The 18985-nt window shown below is 41.7% G+C and overlaps 1 protein-coding gene across 3 annotated transcripts in view; it reads left to right on the top strand.

Moving 5' to 3' along the window:
* NTM (neurotrimin) overlaps positions 1–13866 on the top strand; it is a 1811079-nt gene extending 1797213 nt beyond the window's left edge. The window contains exons 8-9 of one of the 3 annotated variants that reach the window (XM_006892821.1): positions 7751–7783; positions 13598–13866. In XM_006892821.1, the coding sequence (XP_006892883.1) occupies positions 7751–7783; positions 13598–13698 (134 nt within the window). In that variant the 3' untranslated portion in view covers positions 13699–13866. The remainder of the gene's footprint in view (positions 1–7750; positions 7784–13597) is intronic. The other 2 variants (XM_006892820.1, XM_006892822.1) reach the window with 2 other exon arrangements.
* The last annotated feature ends 5119 nt before the right edge of the window (positions 13867–18985 follow it).

Below are 18985 nucleotides of genomic sequence, written 5' to 3'. Positions count from 1 at the left end.
GTTGTTTCCAACTCCTTGCTATTGTAAACAAAGCCACGATAAACATGGGTATACATATATCTACTTGGATGTCATTTATGGTCTCTTTAGGGTATATTCCCAGATACCATTTGACCCAGCAATTCCACTACTGGGATTTTTGTTTTCTTGATGTTGAGATGTAAACCATATTGAATTACATAGTCCTTGATCTTCTGTAGCAAATGCTCCAAGTCCTCTTCGCTTTTGGAAAATGAGATTGTTTGTGTCTTCTACAAAACACAGATTGTTGATGAGTCTTCCTCTAGTCCTGATGCCACATTCTTCCTAAGGTCTAGCTTCTTGGATGATCTGTTTAACATGTAGATTGAAATGATGTGGAGAAAGGATAAATTCCTGACATACTCTTTCCTTGTTTTGAACCATACAGTGTTCACTTGCTCTGTTTGGACAGCAGCTTCTTGCTCTAGTATAGATTTCATATGAACACAATAAGAAAGACAACTGTGAAGACAGTAAGGGGTTATGGCATAAGTCATCTTCTCCCTGTCTTCTTACCTTTTCCATCCCATTGACAAAAGCATCTGTCCTGCTCCTCCTTCATGTTCTGATTGTACATATGCTCCTCCAAGGATTGCATGGGTGAGATGTGCAATGAAAGGAAATGAATTATAACGGAGACTGTTTGACAGGTAAGGAAAAATACTTTTATCATGAAAAGAGGCAAGGCTGCATTATTCACCTTAGTGATGTATAGTACGATAGTAGTGAGCTATGAACAGGAAAATGCAGTGCAGCGACGGAAAAGAGAAAAAAGTGAAGCCATTGGAAGCATTCGAATTCAGCTTAAGTTTATTTTAACTTGTGCAAGGCATAGTCACAGATCTAAAATAGCATTATGAAGTAACTAACATAAAGGTAGAAAAAGCCTGCAAGAGACAAGCCAGGACAGACGATACTACAAGATGTGCTTTCAGAATTCACTCAGATAACTCTGCACTTAGTCTTTCATTTGCAGAGGTAATGGGAGCTTTTGAAACTCTGGCAGTGTTTACAAGTGAACTAGTATTTAACTGAAGGTAACTGAAGGTGTATCCAGGTAATGCAAGTGCATAATCCCACACTAAAACAAAAAGCAACAACTAAAAAGAAAGAAATTTTCCTTTGCTTGGTCTCAGAATATGGGTCTCTTGTTATTACTGGATGTCACTGAGTCAACTACAATTCGTAGTGGCCTTATGACCATTGCATCTGAACGTTGCCAGTCCTGTGCTATCTTTATCATATCTGATATGCTTGAGCCTGTTGACACTGTGCCAATCTATTTCATTGAAGATTTTCCTCTTTTTCACTGACCCTTTTACCTTTCCAAGCATGATACCCTTTTCCTAGAATCAGACACTCTTGATAACATGCCCAAATGTGTGAGATGAAGCTTCACCATCCTTGTCTCCAAGGACCATCCTGGCTGCCACTTTGTTCAAAAATATTTGTTTGTTCTTTTGGCAGTCCATTAAAGTCATTCAGTGCATTTTTTTCCAAAACCACAAGTCAAAGGCATCGATTTCAAAAGTACTGAAAGGCGTTCAATATTTTTTTTCTAACACCACAACTCAAAGGTATCAATTCTTTTATGTCATCCTCAGTTATTATCCAACTTTCAGATCCATAAAAAATAATTGAAAAAGACCGTGACTTGATTAAGCTGCACCTTAGTCTATTGTCTTTTTTTTTTAATTTTTAACTAGTTTACAAAAATCTAATACATTGTTTTCAAGAACAAATTCTTTCAATTTCCCTGACCTTCCCATCAAATTGTACAACCTCATGATTAATTCCCCTTCCCCCTGCATATCCTCATCCCTCTGCTTCCAGCCTCTCGCACCCCTCTTGGATTCTTATCCTCATTCTACATTACTGGTTTTATACAATTTTTATCCTTGTGGGATTGAGTTAGTTCGCTCAGCATAATGCTCTCCAGTCCCTCCCAAGTGAGGCAATAATTTACAAAATCATTGCTCCTGCGTGCAGCACAGAATTCCATTGTGTGAATGTACCATAATTTCTCAATCCATTCTTTTGTGGTTGGACATTTGCACTGTATCCATGTTCTTGCAATTGCACCTTAGTCTTTAAACTGACATTATTGCTCCTTAAAACCTTAGAGTGGTCTTTGACAGCAGATTTACCTAATGCAACACATTTTTTCATTTCTTGACTTCTGATACCAGGGATGTTGATTGTGGATCCAAGCAACATGAAGTTTTGACAGTTTCAATCTTCTCTCCATCTACCATAATTTTTTCTATCAACCCAGTGGTGAGGATTTTTGTCTTCTTGATATTGAGATGTAATCCATATTTAAGGATGTAGTGTTTGTTCATTTGAAGCAAGTATTTCAAGTCCTCTTCACTTTTGGCAAGCAAGTGTGTATTGTCTGTATAACTCAGATTGTTAATGAGTATTCACTTCATCCTGATGTCACATTCCTCTTTGTAAAGTCCAACCTTTTGAATTATTTGTTCAGCATACCAATTAAATAGGTATGGAGAAAAGATACGGAGCACTCGAATACATCTTTCTTGATTTTAAATCACTCAGTATTCCCTTGCTATGTCCAGGCATCGGTATCTTGATCTCAGTAAAATTTTCACATAAAGTGTTTCACACAATCAATGTTCTGGGATTATGATTCTTCTTAAAGTTAGACAAAATTATTATAATCCACATAGTCAAATGCCTTTGACTTGCGAGACTTCACTAGCAGCTAAATGCTTCTGAGAGAAAGCTAGGTTGTCATAGCTGATTCCTTCTGCTGTCTCACTCATTATTGTTTAGGAGTGAGGACTTTGAGTATCTTGATGTCTATGGCACTTTTCTACATTGAGTTTTTGGGTGTACTCAACCCTCACCTTGGCAAATTTCCCATAAGAAGCAGCATAATAGGCTAGCCAGGACTGTTATAGATTATAGACATGGAAACCTTCAAAAACTTGAATTAGTGTGACCTAAATCAGCTGAATTCCTTTGTACAACTTAGAATGTTTTAAAGGAAAATAAGATTTTGAATTTAGAAGTACTTCATCAGCTGTATTTATTTGTTTGTTTACTTTTTCCACCTTCTTTGCTAGTATTGAGTGGACTATAACCCAAAAGACCATAGTGGGATACACCCAAGCAATATAGTTGTCATCAAATCAGTTCCAATTCATGACAACTTGTGTTTGTCAAACTGTGTTTCATAGGGTTTTCAGTGGCAGATTTCTTCAACGGTAGATCGCCAGACTTTTCTTACAAGGCTCTTCTGGGTAGATTCAAATCCCAAGTCTTCTGGCCAGCAGTACTTATGACACCACAGAATATCCCCCTAGTCAAGCTCACATCATCTCTAAAACATCAAGTCAGACATACGAATGCAAGATGTTCACTGGCAAGAATAGCATGGATTTAAGGAAAAGTCAGAATTATTTTGGTGTGCATTATCTAGATGGACCAGGATAGAATAATTCTGCTAGTATAAATTTGTTCCTCTATCTACCTACCACACTTGAAGTCTTTCTCTGCTCCGTTTTTACGAACACGACAGATTGTATGTTGTTCTCTCTTATTAATAGAAGGCAGTGCAGGACAACTGCTGTGAAGAATAAGGACACAGGCCTGCACCACTGAACAGCAGGGAACTTGTAAGTGGCAAGTGTGCTAGGAATTGCACTGCAGCCTCAGGCCTTTGGTAGCTGCTCACCCCACCCATCAGTAATTGAGTCTTTTATCGCTGAGGCATTCAGTTGGATTTGATGATATCAGCGGGCTCCTTGCTTGTGAACCTCACAACAACCGCCAAACTATTATAGGACTTAGCACATTGGCAAGGTGTTGATTCCAACTCATAGTGACCCTCCATTCTGAGGCTTGTAAGGCTGTGAATCTTTACAAGAAGAGACTGTGTATCTTTCTCCCAGAGTGACTGGTGGATTTGAATTGCTGACCTCTTGGTTAGCAGTCTCTTGACATTATACACTATACCACCAGCCTCCTTTAGTAAAGAGCAGGAAATCAAACTAAGCCATGTATACAAGAAAAGGGCAGCAGGGAGAAATCATCTATCTTTTTCCACGCACAAAATATTTTTGTTGTTGTTGTTGTTAAGTGCTATTGAATCAACTATGACTAAAAGTAACCCCTGACTAATAAATCTGAACCTGACCCTATCCTGTGCCATCCTTATCATCTCTGATATACTTGAGCCTGTCATTACAGTCACTGTGTCAGTCTGTCTCAGGGACTCATCTCCCTTTCTCATTTCATCTCTTTCACTGATCTACCCTTCCACGCATGATGTCAGGAGAACTGATAGATATCTCCTAAAACATGCCCAAAATATGTGAAACAAAACTCCACCATCCTGGTTTTCAAGGAGCAACCTGGCTGTACTTTCTCCAAGACATATTTGTTTATTTTTTGACAGTCCATGGGCATAAAATCTTCTTCTAAAATCCTAAGACATTGTCTAATTTTCAAATTCATAAAATGTGTTACTGGAAAGACAATGATTTGATTAAGATACACCTTAGTCTTTAAACTGACACCTTTGCTCCTTAACACATTAAAGAAGTTCTTTGTCAGCATATTTACTGGTAATAAATCTTTTGATATCTTGACTTCTGGTGTGAATAGTGTTGATTGTGAATTCAAATGAAATTTTAAATCACTGATAATTTCAAGCTTCACCCCATCTACCATGATGCTGCTCATTGATCCAGTGATGAGTGGTTTTGTTTTCTTGATGTTGAGATGTAATACATACTGAAACTGTAGTCTTTGATCTCCTGCAGCAAGAGTTTCAAATCCTCTTCACTTTCAGCAAGATTGTGTCATCAGCATAATGCCAATTGTTGATGATTGGTCCTCTGATCCTGATACCATATTCTTTTAAATAAAGTCTAGGCTCTTGAATGATTTACTCAGTTTACAGATGGAATATGTATGGAGAAATGATATAGTCTTGCTTGATGCCTTTTCTTGATTTTAAATGATGCTTCATTCCCTTGCTATGTTCACAGAAGATTACAGCTGATTAATTAACCCCGATAACCACAGTTAACATTTCTGTGATGTATGTATCTAAATAACACCATGTGTAACAAAAATACAAATTTGTCCTCACAGGATTGTATAGTCCAAAGGGAAAACAGCCCTCAACCTTTCCTTCTCTGTCCACTGACATCCAATCCCAGCCCTGTGCTTACCCAAGGACTTGGAAGCAGCTACAAGCATGAACTTTGTTGGAAAGATGATGGATTGACTTTTTATTTTTAAGCAGCAATAACAGGACAAAGCATTTTATGAAACAAACCACTTCTTTTCATCTGGCTAGTTTCTAGGCTGTGACAAGTACTCCATGGGAGTGTTCTTACTAAGCACTCAATGTACACATAACATTCTGCTCTGACCACTAGGTTTCTCTTCCGCTCTGGCTTTGCATCAAATATCTGAATCAGAAAAAGTTTCATCATGGATGATCATTCCTTAAAGCAGTATTTCTCCAAAGTGTCTTCTTGGTGCTGCAAATGTCCCTGTAACTTGAAAAGGACATTGTATCTTAGCTGCTTTTAAAAATAAGATGAATATATTCATCAGCTTTTAGGTAAATGTTTTAGTTTAGAATTAGTTATACATAAGTTTCTATTCCCTCTTATGCAATAGCCTTTAGAAAGAAAGCATGAACTTCTAAAATATTATTTCAATGCAAAAGACATTATTGCCATTTTCTTTCTTATTTGTCTCCAGGGGAAGAGCAGGAGTGCCTCCTGCCAGAGACAGAAGTAAACCTCACTGAGGCTAGACCAGGCATACACTGCTCTTAGCAGCAGAGATGGGTTTATTCTGATAGCCCACAGCTGGTGAAAGAAATAGAGTTTTCCCAGTCTAGTCAGAAACGCGTCTGAGAAGAATTGGAAATCCCAGAACACTTGATCGTTCTAATGTGAAACCTATACTTGGATCAAGAGGCAGTCGTCAGAACAGAGTAGGGAAACACTGCATAGTTCAAAACTGGGAAAGGTATATGCCAGGGATGTGTCCTATCTCCATACCTTTTCAACCTGTATGCAGAACAGATTATCTGAGAGGCTGGGCTCTATGAGGAGAAACGTGGTGTTAGGATTGGTGGAAGATCTATCAACAATCTGCGTTATGCAGATGATACAACCCTGCTTGCTGAAACTGAGGAAGACCTCATGCACTTACTGCAGAGGGTCAAGGACTGCAGCCTTCAGTATGGACTGAGGCTCAATGTCAAGAAGACAAAGATTCTCACCACTGGACCAATCAGTAGCATCAGGATGGATGGCGAAAAGATTGAGATTGTTCACAGCTTCAGTTTGCTCGGCTCCACGGTCCACACTCTTGGCACCAACAGCCAGGAAATGAAAAATGTATTGCGATGGGAAAGTCTGTTGTTAGGGACCTCTCCAGGGTACTGAAGAGCAATGATGTCACTCTGGAGGCTAAGGTGCGTCTAATACAGGCTGTGGTCTTTGCAGTCACGTGTTATGCATCAGAGAGTTGGACAATGGCTAGGGAAGATAGAAGGAGAATTGATGCCTTTGAGCTGTGGTGCTGGAGAAGTATATTGAATATACCATGGACTACCAAGAAAACAAACAGATTCAACCTGGAGAGAGTTAAACCAGGCTGCTCCTTGGAGGCAAGGATTCTGGGGCTTCGTCTGACATACTTTATACATGTTGTAAGGAGAGACAGGTCCTTGGAGAGGGACATCTTGCTTGGGAGGGTGGAGGGACGGCACAGGAGGGGAAGACCTTCTATGAGGTGGATTGATTCAGTGACTGGGGTAATTGGGATGGGTGTGTCAGGGGCAGTGCGATTGGCACAAGATAAAGCAGAGTTTAGGGTTGTTGTACATAGGGTCGCTATGAGTCGCAAGTGACTCGACAGCACGTAACAACAACAACAGCAGTCAGAGAGGAGGATTCTCGGTGAGATGACATGGCACAGTGACTGTGATGATGAGCTTGAGTATTTCAAAGATGGGTTGGGGGGTGGCATGATTCAGATCCACTATTTATAGGGTCACTGTGAGTCTTGGATGACTCCAAGGCACCTAACAGCAAGAATTCAGTGAAGAGGAACTAGTAGACCACCACTCTATCGAAAGAAGGGGCTGGCAAGTGAAGGACAGAAAAGAGGCTTGTTGCCTCACCGGCTTCCTAGAGGTAGAGCCTCACAGGACCAGGTAGCACATTCTGGACAACAAGAGAACTATCTAAGACGTTGGTCCCTTGGTAGCATTTTAAAAATGTGTACCTAAATAACAGTCACACATTTACAAATGAGACATACAATAAGCAACTAATTTCAGGTGTCTGTAGCATACTCTATTTTATCATAGACTTCGTACTTAAAGCCTTCATGGTTGTAAGCCAAATTTGGTGACCAACAAAAGAGAGTTGCTTTACAGGGAATAACATCTGGAAATCCTCAGACTCCCAGGGTGTACTCTGATCCTTTTCCCCCAGCCGGTGAATGAGTCAGCTCCACTTGCGCTGGCCCACTCCCTGCCCCTGATTCTGATTCTTTCATTTCCTTGTGGCACACTGGCCACTCAACAAATCAGGGTGGGTGTGGTTGGGGAACAATCAGGAAGGCCCTGGCCAGGAATGTCCCCACCTTCTCAGAAAACCATCTTGAGTACAGTGTGCACCTCAATTGCTGTCTACCTTAACAGCGGCCTGTTTTGCATTTCTTTTAGAAGTGAAAACTACAGCCCTGCCCCCTTGGAAAGGTCGGTATATTTCTGCTCAGATCCTGCTGCCTTGGTGGGGATCTGGCATGCACAATCTCTTCTCCTTCCTGCAAAGCACCTTCTTCTCCTCTAAACTAACAAACTTCCGGAAGAAGCAAACTTTCTGACTTTGAATCATTTCTTCCCTGAACACCCCTTTCTCCTGGGGAGCTTCCACCTGCAGAAATCTAACTGGCCTTGCTGAATTCACTAATGAGCCTTGTAGGGGCCCAGACTAGCTCTGTTCCTGATCTTCTCAGCACAGGTTTGCTCTCATGCTCAGATGCTCTAACCCAACGGTCCTCTGGAGCCTTGGTCTCACATGCTGCCCTTCGCTTGCCCAAGTTTTTCTTTCGCTCTCCCTCACTCTCTAGCTTGGAGCAGTAAAGGAAGTAATGGGAGGGAGGGACTGTGGAAAGAGGGGGTTGATTCTTTGTTGAGTCACTTTACTACAAATAAAAAATGTCTTATTTGAGGATTTCATCTCCACCAGATGTTTCCGATGAGTAATTGACACTCATCACAGTTCTTTGAGACCCTGACAATCCTGGTAATTAGTCTCCCTGGCCTCTGAGCTCCCTAATGAGAGAGGTGAGGAAGGCTTCATGTGTGAGAGGAGGTGTGACTGAGAGTAGCATGGAGCACTCATGCCTGTGGCCCAGGCAGATGGCTGAGCTGTCACTCTGGCCATCATAGCATCTCAGGAGCCTTGCTCACAGGAAGACTGGGATCTCACTCGCTTGCACAAAGACATTCACCTCACAGCCTCCATGTGTTGGCAAGGGCAAGGTGACCATGCTGGGCACAGTAGGCACACGTCCTGTTCCCTCCATCAGATATTGTCCAGACGGGGAAGTGTCTCTGCTGTCCTATATGGCTTCCACATTCTCTGACTCCAAATCCAGGAAACCTTGGAAGGGTCATTTAAGTTCATGGGGTTCTTCCTACATCTTAAAAATCATCCTCGCCTGGTAGATGAGGCTCACTAGGCAGCTGAATTACCATTCCAACTACAAGTACTGTATTTGAAACTCTGGTTTTACAGAATCAAATGGTTCAAATATATGGTCTTGAACTATAATATGTCTCAGTGAATTTTATTGGAAAAAGAAAAAGGTAAGAAAGTTAAAACAAAATAAGGAAAGGAGTTATTTCGCTCCATTTGGTTTAGACTGAGCTTTGCTTTTCCCCCAGTAATGCTACAAAACAAAGAAAAACTGAGAGTTGAAGGAAATATGACACACCAGTCTAGGTCATATCATAATATTCTGACTCCTTTTTTGCTTTCCTTTAGAAATCCTTTCTTGAATACCTGCTGTGAGCCCAATTAGATGCAGACAGGCTTGTAAGGAACGCAAAGAGTAGAAAAAATGTATACTTTAGATATGTAAGAATTGAGTTAGAAGGGGGAGGTATTTTATTAAGTGTGTGATGCTGTGAGAATCAAGGAGGGCTTCTGAGAGAGGGCACCTAGAGGCTGAACATTCTGGAACAATGAGTAGAGTGAGCAAGGGAAGGGTGGTTCCAGGAGAGGAGCAGAGGAGAAAGGGCACATAGCTACTCAGTGCAGGTGTATGTATGTCATGTGCATGTGTGTGTAATGGTGTGTGCATGAATACTATGTACACTCATGTGTGAGTGTACACATATGTGTATGTATGCGCAGATGTACACATATATAGCAGTCTACAGATCTTGAATGTGTATGTACCATATACACGACATCAGAGAACCACCAGAAACTCCTCATGCCCAAAGGAGGGGCTGAAAAGGCAGAAAGCACACAGATTATGAGATAGAATGAATGTTTCCCTAGGAAATTAGGAGTTTTTCTATAAGTTGGAGGATTCAATTTAGTTTTAAATCTCAGAAACATCACTCTGGAATAATATGAAGAATTGCTGTGAGGATTTATAGACCAGTATAGAAACTTAAGGGAAAGTTTCCATGTAGAGGGAGCTGCTATGGACTGCATTCTCTGAGAAGGTGTGAAGACCTGTGTCTGCATCTTCCTTCTCCTTCCCCCATTGGGCCAGGTGATCTGAGTTGCTGAAGACAAGGGTGTGGCCAGGCAGGGCAGTGGCCTGAGGACAGGCTGGATGTAACTGAGCTCTGAAAGCAGCTGCCCTGCTCTGGGGTGGGCGATCACCAGGGTAGTGGAGAAGTACTCTGGAAGCTTTCCCAGGATAGCAGTGCAAGAGCAGGAGGCTCCGGGGATGGCCACTGGGTGGCCGTTTTTTTTTTCTTTCTGTGATTAGTGTCACAACAGGCAAGTCAGGACCCTCCCTGCATGATCTCTAGTGTTCCACAGCAAGGGGCAGAGTCACAAAGGGATGGAAGACCCAGCCATGAGACAAAAAAGCTCAGTGCCCAGAGGAGCCCCTGCAGAGACACCACACCATTTTGCACATGCAGAGGGGGTACATCTTGCTCAGGGCCACCACCATGCTGTGGAGTCCCTGGTGAGAGACAAGGATTTCAGCCTTCCTTTGCACAATGACCCTGTCAGTACCCTGCTGGGCTATTCACTAGACTGTGTCCTCTTCCCTGGAGCCCTCCACTGACTGGCTGGACCTGAGAGGAAGGACCCTGAGAAGGGGCCTCAGAATGTTAGAGACAGGCCTGTGTTTGCTTCTCTTTCATCTTAGGGATCTTTGTCATGGCCTGAGGACACTGGGACAAATGAAGAAGTAGATTTCAAAGCTTTTTGTATGCAAGTATTGAGGAGGAAAAACAAGATAGGATGAGAGCCATTTGCTGTGTTTATTGATATATGTCCTGTCAGGGTCACAGAAGAGCAGGACACATTGGAACTGGCATCTGATGCATTGGAATAGCCTATGCTTGTGGGAAGGTAGACTATAACCCCTAGATTAAACAGGAATCTCACCAAAGTCTATTAATTCTCAAGAACCCAGAAACAGTCCATGAGCTATCAAGCTCTCAGCCTCAGGCCATGCCAAGCATCTTGGCTGGAAGGATGTCAGAATAGCCCCAGGGTAAGGGACATGGTTCTTAATGACATCAGAATGGTTCTGGGAAAAGGAGTATGGTCTTGTAGAAAGAGCAAAGGCCACATGGGGAGCTGTATCTGACCTTTACCATCTTCACAGGAGGAGTTCCTACCCACAGCATCAATAATACAAAACCAGTCCCATGATGTGGGATGTGTTCCCCATGCTCCTATGCCTCTTCCTATTCATCTCAACACCCATCTTACCGTTTGACTGTGTACAGAAATCCAATGTGATATACTCACAGACCACTAAGAACCATATTGGGGGTTCAAAGGTTATAATTTAGATTAAAAAGAAAATACAGTCAAGACAGCACCCAAAGCTCTGCCTTGAGCTCTGTGTCTCTAAGTGTTCCCAAGTTCTCAGTCCTGTCATTACTGGCTTCTTGACGCTAAAGTTCCATCTCACATCCAGTTCTCCAGTTCAGCCATCACTGTTGCTACCATCTTGAACTGTGTCTTACATTTTACTGAGTTGGAAGAAATTTCTGTTATCTGGCTGGGTGAAGAATTCCATCCCCTCTAGTGGGAGAATTCCTTTCTGCAGCTAGAACCCTTCAATTTCTTGATGAGACCAGCCAATCCTCTTGTACACTGTTGAAACTAGCCAATTCCCTTATGGAATGATAGATAGCCAATCCCTTTGTAGATAAGCCAACATGTCCCATTCACGTAGTTCTGCCTACTGCATAACAACATCAAATAAGGGCTAGAGAAGTCATATTGAAAGACAAACTCCACAAATCCTTAAAGGCATCAGAGTGGCTTCTCTCATGTGATACCAAAGAATACTGTATAAATAACAGCAACTGGGCCTATGAAAGGAAGGAGTCCATGGTGATAGTTTATATAGAAACACAAAATCATTTGCTGTTAGATTTTAGAAGCCATAGAGCGGTATCTCTGAAATTACCTGTACATCTTCTTGGATCTTTTCATGGATCCTCCCCTGTCCCCTGTGAGTTACCGTTGTCTGAGAGGAGGAGGGTATTTTGGGAAAATATCTGAAAGTTTGTGTGGACCACCAGTTCATTTTTCTGGTGGGTTGAAGGTAGAGTAGTTGCCTCTAGTGTTCCCATCATGAACACATGTACAAGAAAATTCTGCCTTGGGAATTCCATAAACACCAGGGAAACAAGGATGAACTTCTGACTATTTACCACTCCCCCAGAAGCCGAGAAGATTCATCCTAGAGGACTAAATGTAAAATTGTATGAACCAAAATCTCAAGGTCAGAAGTTTCAGAACCTAATGGAATCAAGAACTCTGACTGAATTCTGATGTTATTTAAGAAGCATAATTTTAGTGTGGAGCTTCCAAGCCAGACAAACAAGTTCTGGCTATTCTACTTCATCTTCCTGTGAAGACATGAACTTAATGTGTGAATAACCTTAAATAGGCCAGAAACTCTGGTGGCCTAATGGTAAGGAGTTTACCTGCCAACCCAGAAGCAGGCAGTTCAAATCTGTCAGCTGCTCTGCAACAGAAAGATGGGCAGTCTCCTCCTATGCAATTTACAGCCTCTGAAAACCACTAGGCTGATCAGTTATAAATCAGTTCTGGCTTGATGGCACAAAATAACAACAATAATAGTATTAGCATACTCCATTTTATTCAATGCAATAGTGTGCGCCAGGTCTAATCTGAGATGTCCTGGTTCAGTGTTGTTACATGACATTGAGTCAGAACCAACTCATGGTTAACCATCCAGCAGATTTTTAGAGGCAATAAATCACATAGTAGATTCCTCATCGTTCTCCTGTGGAATAGCTGGTAGATTTAAACAGCATACCTTTGGCTTGGCAGCTCTAGGAGACCAGAGCTACCTAAATTATCTGAACAACCATATTTATGTGTACTACTCTTGTTTTTAGGGCAGTGGTTCTTAATAGCAAGGGTCAAGGTACCTTTACAGTTTATGTTTCATAAAGTAAAGAAGTTTCTAGAGTGTCCTGTGACTTTGTTTTGCCTCCTGTGTTTGGATACATCTCAGGGTACGTATCTGCAGACCAGTTTTTTGTGTGATTCTTAAGGAGATGTGTTATTCCCTCCCACAACTGTACACAATGGCACATTCTACATCCCATCATCCAGATAAATTGTCAGTTTCTTATACCTGCACATCAAAAGGCCACCTGGTTACTTGTGAGTTCATCTCAACTCCATATTGGATCCCCACTCCCCTTCAGGCTGTTCTGTCCTGCTCCACATAGAGTTGCTGCTTCTGTAGACAGAGGAGAAAGCCCAGGTGCTCTGGATGGAAGCCCAGTGCCTTCCCAGAGATACATAGTGGTTGCACAGTGGATCCTGAGCTAGATGACAGGCAGACAGAATGTAACATGCAAGAGGTCCTCTCCTGAGCCACAGGATGGGCTTCTGGAGGATGTTTCAATATTTAGAACAGTTGGTGCCCTGCACTACAAACAATTCGGGAATATTACATCTTTGATGCTTTATGCAGGATATTCATTTGTGCTGCTGTTTTCTTAAACTTTATTCTGGCACATGGCCTTAGCTTTTTACTATACAGCAAAATAGTGACAATCAGGATGCTTTATCTAGAGCCTTGTGTTCTCGTGCTGTGAGAAGACGAGGAAAGACTGCCCACTTTAAAAGAGAACGTCCATGTGACAGCAAGGGGAGCTTGTTTCTGGTGCATCCACAGAAGTGTGGCACTGAACCTCCAAACGCCCTCACTTACAGGGACAGTTTATCGGGGCCACTGTCTGATGGCATCAGACAGCACAAGGCGCTCTGCCACCTGTCCCAGGCCACTCATGTATGTGTTCTCTCCACAGGCCCAGGCGCAGTCAGCGAGGTCAACAATGGCACATCACGGCGGGCCGGCTGCATCTGGCTCTTACCTCTTCTGGTCTTGCACTTACTCCTAAAATTTTGATGTGAGTGTCACTCCCCCAGCTGGGGAAAAGCTGCCGCCACTGCAACCACCAACACAACACCGACACACGGCAACACCGACAGCAACAAGAGCATCCCTGGTTAATTAAGATGTAATCAACGCAATTCAGAGAAACAAGCATAATGGGACATCAATTTGAGGGAGGGGAGCAAAGAATACTTTGGGAAACAAAGGAAATTGAAAATTTGCCTTGCAGATATTTAGGTACCAGTGAGTTTTTTTTTCTTCCCCATCCGGGAAGAATGCACACCCAACGTTGGACCCACCTGCAAGCTGCATCTGAGACGTCTTTGTTGCCAGAGTGGGCAGGGGCTCCTCCACTCTGCTCACTCAAGTCCCCCGTCATGGCAAATTCCAGAGCCGGCCACTCCACATTCAGCTAATCAAAGACATGAACCAATTGTATCCCCAGTCCCAGATGTACCACAGGAGGCCCCTTCACGGACTATGCCACAATCATGTATTACAAAATACAAAATTTTAAAAACACAAAGAGAAGGAAACGAGACAGCCTGACAGCAAAAATAATCCCGTGAGCAACAATTAGAAAAGATATTGTTAACTTCTTTTTTGTTTCATTTTACAATATGTATACTATGGATAATAAGGGATTCTGATTCATTATTAATTTTATTAATTATATTTTCTGATATGAGTCTAGAATTTAGTGTAAAAACAAGACAAAAACTAAGACAATACACAAAAGGGTGAAGAGAAGTATGTGTGTTAAACATTAAACATGAATAGTATATTTCTTATCTAGGTTTACAACTGGTGGGCCACAACACCGGAAATAATCACCGGAGGGATTGGGCACAGCCACCAAAAAATTTATATGATTTAACCAACATATCCACCAGCGCTACAGATTTCTCCTTACTCTGGCATTTAATGCAGACAATACTATGCTATCTACATACTGTTTAGAATGGCAAGAGTGATCCACACTGTATCTTGAGTTTGTTGGCTATGCTTCTTTTGATGACATATATTATACAGTATATATAAGCATATATATTTTTGTTTTGTTAGAGTTTTAGCCATCTTATTTTCAGCAGGGTCCTATCTCAGACATTACTGCATGCTGTATATGGCGTTAGCTGTGTGTTGGTCCTCTAAAAGATGATAGAGTTTATTGGTAATTGTGTAATCAGCTCCTGCCTTTTATTTCCTTGGATTATTTACATCAGAGACATTTATAAAAAGTGGGGGGAAAACCCCAACAAAACAACAGACAACACCAGAAAACAAACAAACATAAACTAATACAAGGCACAGCATCTTTATCCGGGTGTGGCTTTTCAAGGTAAAGACCACCACAGGTGGCTACTTCTCCATCAGGCCTTGAGGTATTAATAAGCAGTAAACAACTGAACAACTAAATAATTCGTAACCATTTGCTTTAGCCTACTATGGGAATCTCTGATGCCTTTGTGACCACTGGAGAGTTTAATCCTCTTGGTTTATTTTATTTAATTTTACACCTTTGTGTGTGTGTGTATGAAAGAAAAAGAACATGCCGTTTTTAGATAACTGTAACTTCTTCCCCAGAAGTCTGGGCAACAGACAGGCTCCTGGATGTGTTGAGGGATTGGGGGAGATGGGAGGGAGGGATTGTCTCTGACTTGACATTAAAAAGTGTTCCATGTCCCTCTTCAACTTTTTGTGGTACCTCATTGTTGGGTGGAGGGGAGGTGTGTGGGCAGGAGAGCCTGCCTCATGTGGTTTTGAGGACAGGGAAGGGATGAGCAAGCTGGGGCTTTCTGTGACATGTGCCAGATGACCAACAGGAGATCAGATGGCCACTATCATCCTGCCAGAAGCATAGTGGGGGAAGTTTTGATGAGGACTGCATCTTTAACACCCACAGGCAGCATGACTCACTGAGGCTGGCAACTTTCCAGCAGCTCTTGTCTGAGCTGAAACACCTTCCTTACCTGAGAAGACTATCAAGGCCAATTAGGAAAAAGCCTTTAAGATGTAAATACTTTTTTGGTGTAGTTATTAAGATAAAAATAGCACAACTTTGGGCTGATAATGAATAATCTTGCCTACCACTGATTTAGGGATTCCCTCTCCCACTTAATCCTGACCCCTGACCTTCGCCTCAAGTCACAAATGAAAAGGAAAGGTAGATGCTGATATTTATGTTCATATACGTCTAAATTGTCCTGACTGATTCTGGGAATGAAGTCAGTAGCTGAGAAGCAGACATGAGGTCAGAAACCAGGCACATTGGAATGACCCCTGTGTCTTTAGGGGTCAACTACACCTGAGAGGGTTCCTAAATGTTTGGAATGAAGAGAAACAATTACTGGTTCCACTTTTCATTTGACCTTTGCCCCAGCACCACCAGCTACCAAATAACTCAGCTGTTTCCTGGCAAGACAGTTTGGAACAGCCTGTTCACACCTTAAGGTTCTGCTGCATGGGGGTTCATCCTTTTCCCCTTGTGTCCCTGAAGTGCTAACTACTCTTGTAAATGAATACAGGAGGTGAGGTTTTCTGGCTCTCCTGTGCGCAGCACTTTTGTATACTCTGGCTCAATGATTTGCCTGAGATCATGGTTCCCTGTAATAGAAGGGAAGAACAGAGGTGATGACAATTTCCTAGACATGTGTCCAAAGCCATCTGAATAGAATTTACCAAGCTCTATGAGAAGGAGAAAGGAAACATCCTCAGATGTGCTGAGGCAAGACAACATAGCAATAACATCCTGTCTCCACGCAAACCTGAACTTGTTCTTTAAAATTCAAGTTAGGCCCTGCTACCACTCTGGTGAGGGAGCTCTGGTCGTCTATTAATAAGGAGTTGCACTGCCAACCTAAATACGTATAGTTCGAATGCACAAGCTTCTCCAGTGGAGAAAGATGGGTAATATCTTCCTGTGCAATTTACAGCTTTTGAATGCCCACCAGAAGGTCTGCTATAAGTTGGTTCCTACTTGAAGGTTGTTGTTATTGGTGCTGTAGATTCAACCCATAAGTGACCTTCCAGGGGATTTTCAGAGGCAGTTAATCACATGGGAGGAGATTGCCCATATTTCTCCTGCAGAGAGGCTGGTAGCTTTGAACTTCATGCTGTCAGGATTACAGTGCAGCTTTACACTACTAGATCACTAGAGTTTATAACAACAACAAACACCGCTCTGGTGTCATGCCCTAGTTCACAGGGAGTTGTACTTCTAACCCAAAAGCCATGTCTCTCTGGCAGTTCACACCCACTATACCCACTCAGCAGGAGAAAGATATACAGTTGGACAGTCTCCTGCTCTGTGATTGAATTGGTGAGAAAGGACTAACTTTATGAGGAGGTGCTCATTAGTACGACTCAATGTTACCTATTTGCCAACAGAGTATCTTCTTGTGTCTTTTAGAATTTTGCTTCACTATGACTGGTGAGTTCACTAGAAATGAATTTTTTTAATCATGTCTCAAGAGTAGTTTACTGCATCCCCTGCTTAATGTTCCACCTGCAACTCAGTCTGCTTAATTCTGGTCTGTCAGAGAAGCATCTGCTGTTCTGTGTTGCAAGGAAAGACAATCATCCTGTCAAGACTTCGATCAGATGTAGAACTCATCTACAGATACATGTTCGTGGCAGAACCTAATTGAGATAATTTTCAAGACTACTTATTAACAGGCAATAGGAACTTGGTAAGAAAATGTTTATTAAAGAAAAATTACCCCATAAAGATACCTCAGTACTAGGATTAATGGAAGAACATTCCAACAGTGTTAGTAGATGTCAAATATACAGTATCCTGTGTGTCATGAGTCAGGTAAGTATCTATCAAAGCGTAGGATTCCTCTACAATTTCTAACATTAGAATAACTATTGTGGAATGATTTAGGAATGGCAGACTTGTAGAGCATGATACAATAGGGTTGGGGGCAGTGAGCAGTAGAGTTCTAACTACTCTAACCAAATGGTCCTGTAGGATTGTACTCCTCTTATCTGCTCGTCTCAAGCCCCATGAATCTGCAATGACTCTTACATTCCCCCATTTTATTTTATTTTTACATTTCTCATAAATGCCTCTGCCTATGGTTTCAGATGTCTAACTGGTAACATTTTGAGTCACTATCCAAAGTGTATGTGGTAGATAATGCCAACAGTGCTGTTATGTCTTCATCTCTATCCAATACAAGTAAAACAAGGAGGATAAACTATGATGCATTCTAAATCCACAAAAGTAAAATATCTTGGGACTATGCAAAATTGTTAGAGTTCTCCTTGGGAACATGTTTGTGTGTGTGTGTGTGTGTGTAGAGGGACACTGATACTTTTTGCAACTGTTTTTCACATTAGAATACATTAGAAAATGAACTAACATTAATATTGGATTGAAGTTTAGCACATTTCACATCATCTGCTTTCTGAACCATATATTCAGAAATATGACAGTTGAACTACTACACCATTGGCATGACCATGGGCATAGATTTATTTGATTAAAAATGCAAAAGGTGAATTCACCAAAACATTTTAAAAATTATTATTAAAAATACAACATTAAAAAAATAAGAACCTGAGGTCTTGTCACTAGAGAATAAAAGTCTATACAAGGGAGAAAAGAAGAAAAAAAAAAAGCTGATCTGTTTTTATAGTGAGTCCAAGTTCATTGATATATTTCTCTCCTTCTCTCTTTCTCCTTCTCTCTCTCTCTCTCTCCTCTCTCTCTCTCTGCTATAGAGTCAGAAAAAAATCATAGCTGACCCTCTATTTGGTTTCTGTAAGTATATATTGCAATGGGAGGAGATTTTCTATCTTACACACACACACACACACACACACACACACATGGCCTCTGGTGAGATTTGAACCACCAGACATACAACTTTTGAGTTTTATGACCAAAACTCCATATCACTGGGCTGTGGTTGTTAGGTTCCATTGACTCTATGACTCACAGCAATCTTATAAACAACAAATCAGGACCTTGTCCTATCCTGCACCATCCTTCCACTCACTGGTATGTTCCAGTGCTTGTTACAGTCATTCTGTCAGTCCATCTCACAGAAAATCTTTCTTTCACTCTCTGACCCCTCCAAGTAGGATGTCTTTTTCTAAGGACTGTCCCTCATTGATCTGGTACTAGCCAAATGCATATACAGAAGGTAGTAATTTACTCTTTCTTAGGAGCACCTTAAAATAAGTGGCTTGTGATACCTGAAGAAGCCCTAACAGACCAAGCTGTGCATCTCTCTTTAGGAGAGAGATGAGGCAGTCACTCTCATGAATGTTTAAACCTTAGAAACCCTAT

Source organism: Elephantulus edwardii, unplaced genomic scaffold (genome assembly GCF_000299155.1).
Source record: "Elephantulus edwardii isolate Elephantulus edwardi_28Jun2011 unplaced genomic scaffold, EleEdw1.0 scaffold00120, whole genome shotgun sequence".
Taxonomy (NCBI): Eukaryota; Metazoa; Chordata; class Mammalia; order Macroscelidea; family Macroscelididae; genus Elephantulus; species Elephantulus edwardii.
The sequence above is the reverse complement of the archived record's forward strand: the minus strand, read 5'-3'. Positions and strand labels throughout refer to the sequence as shown.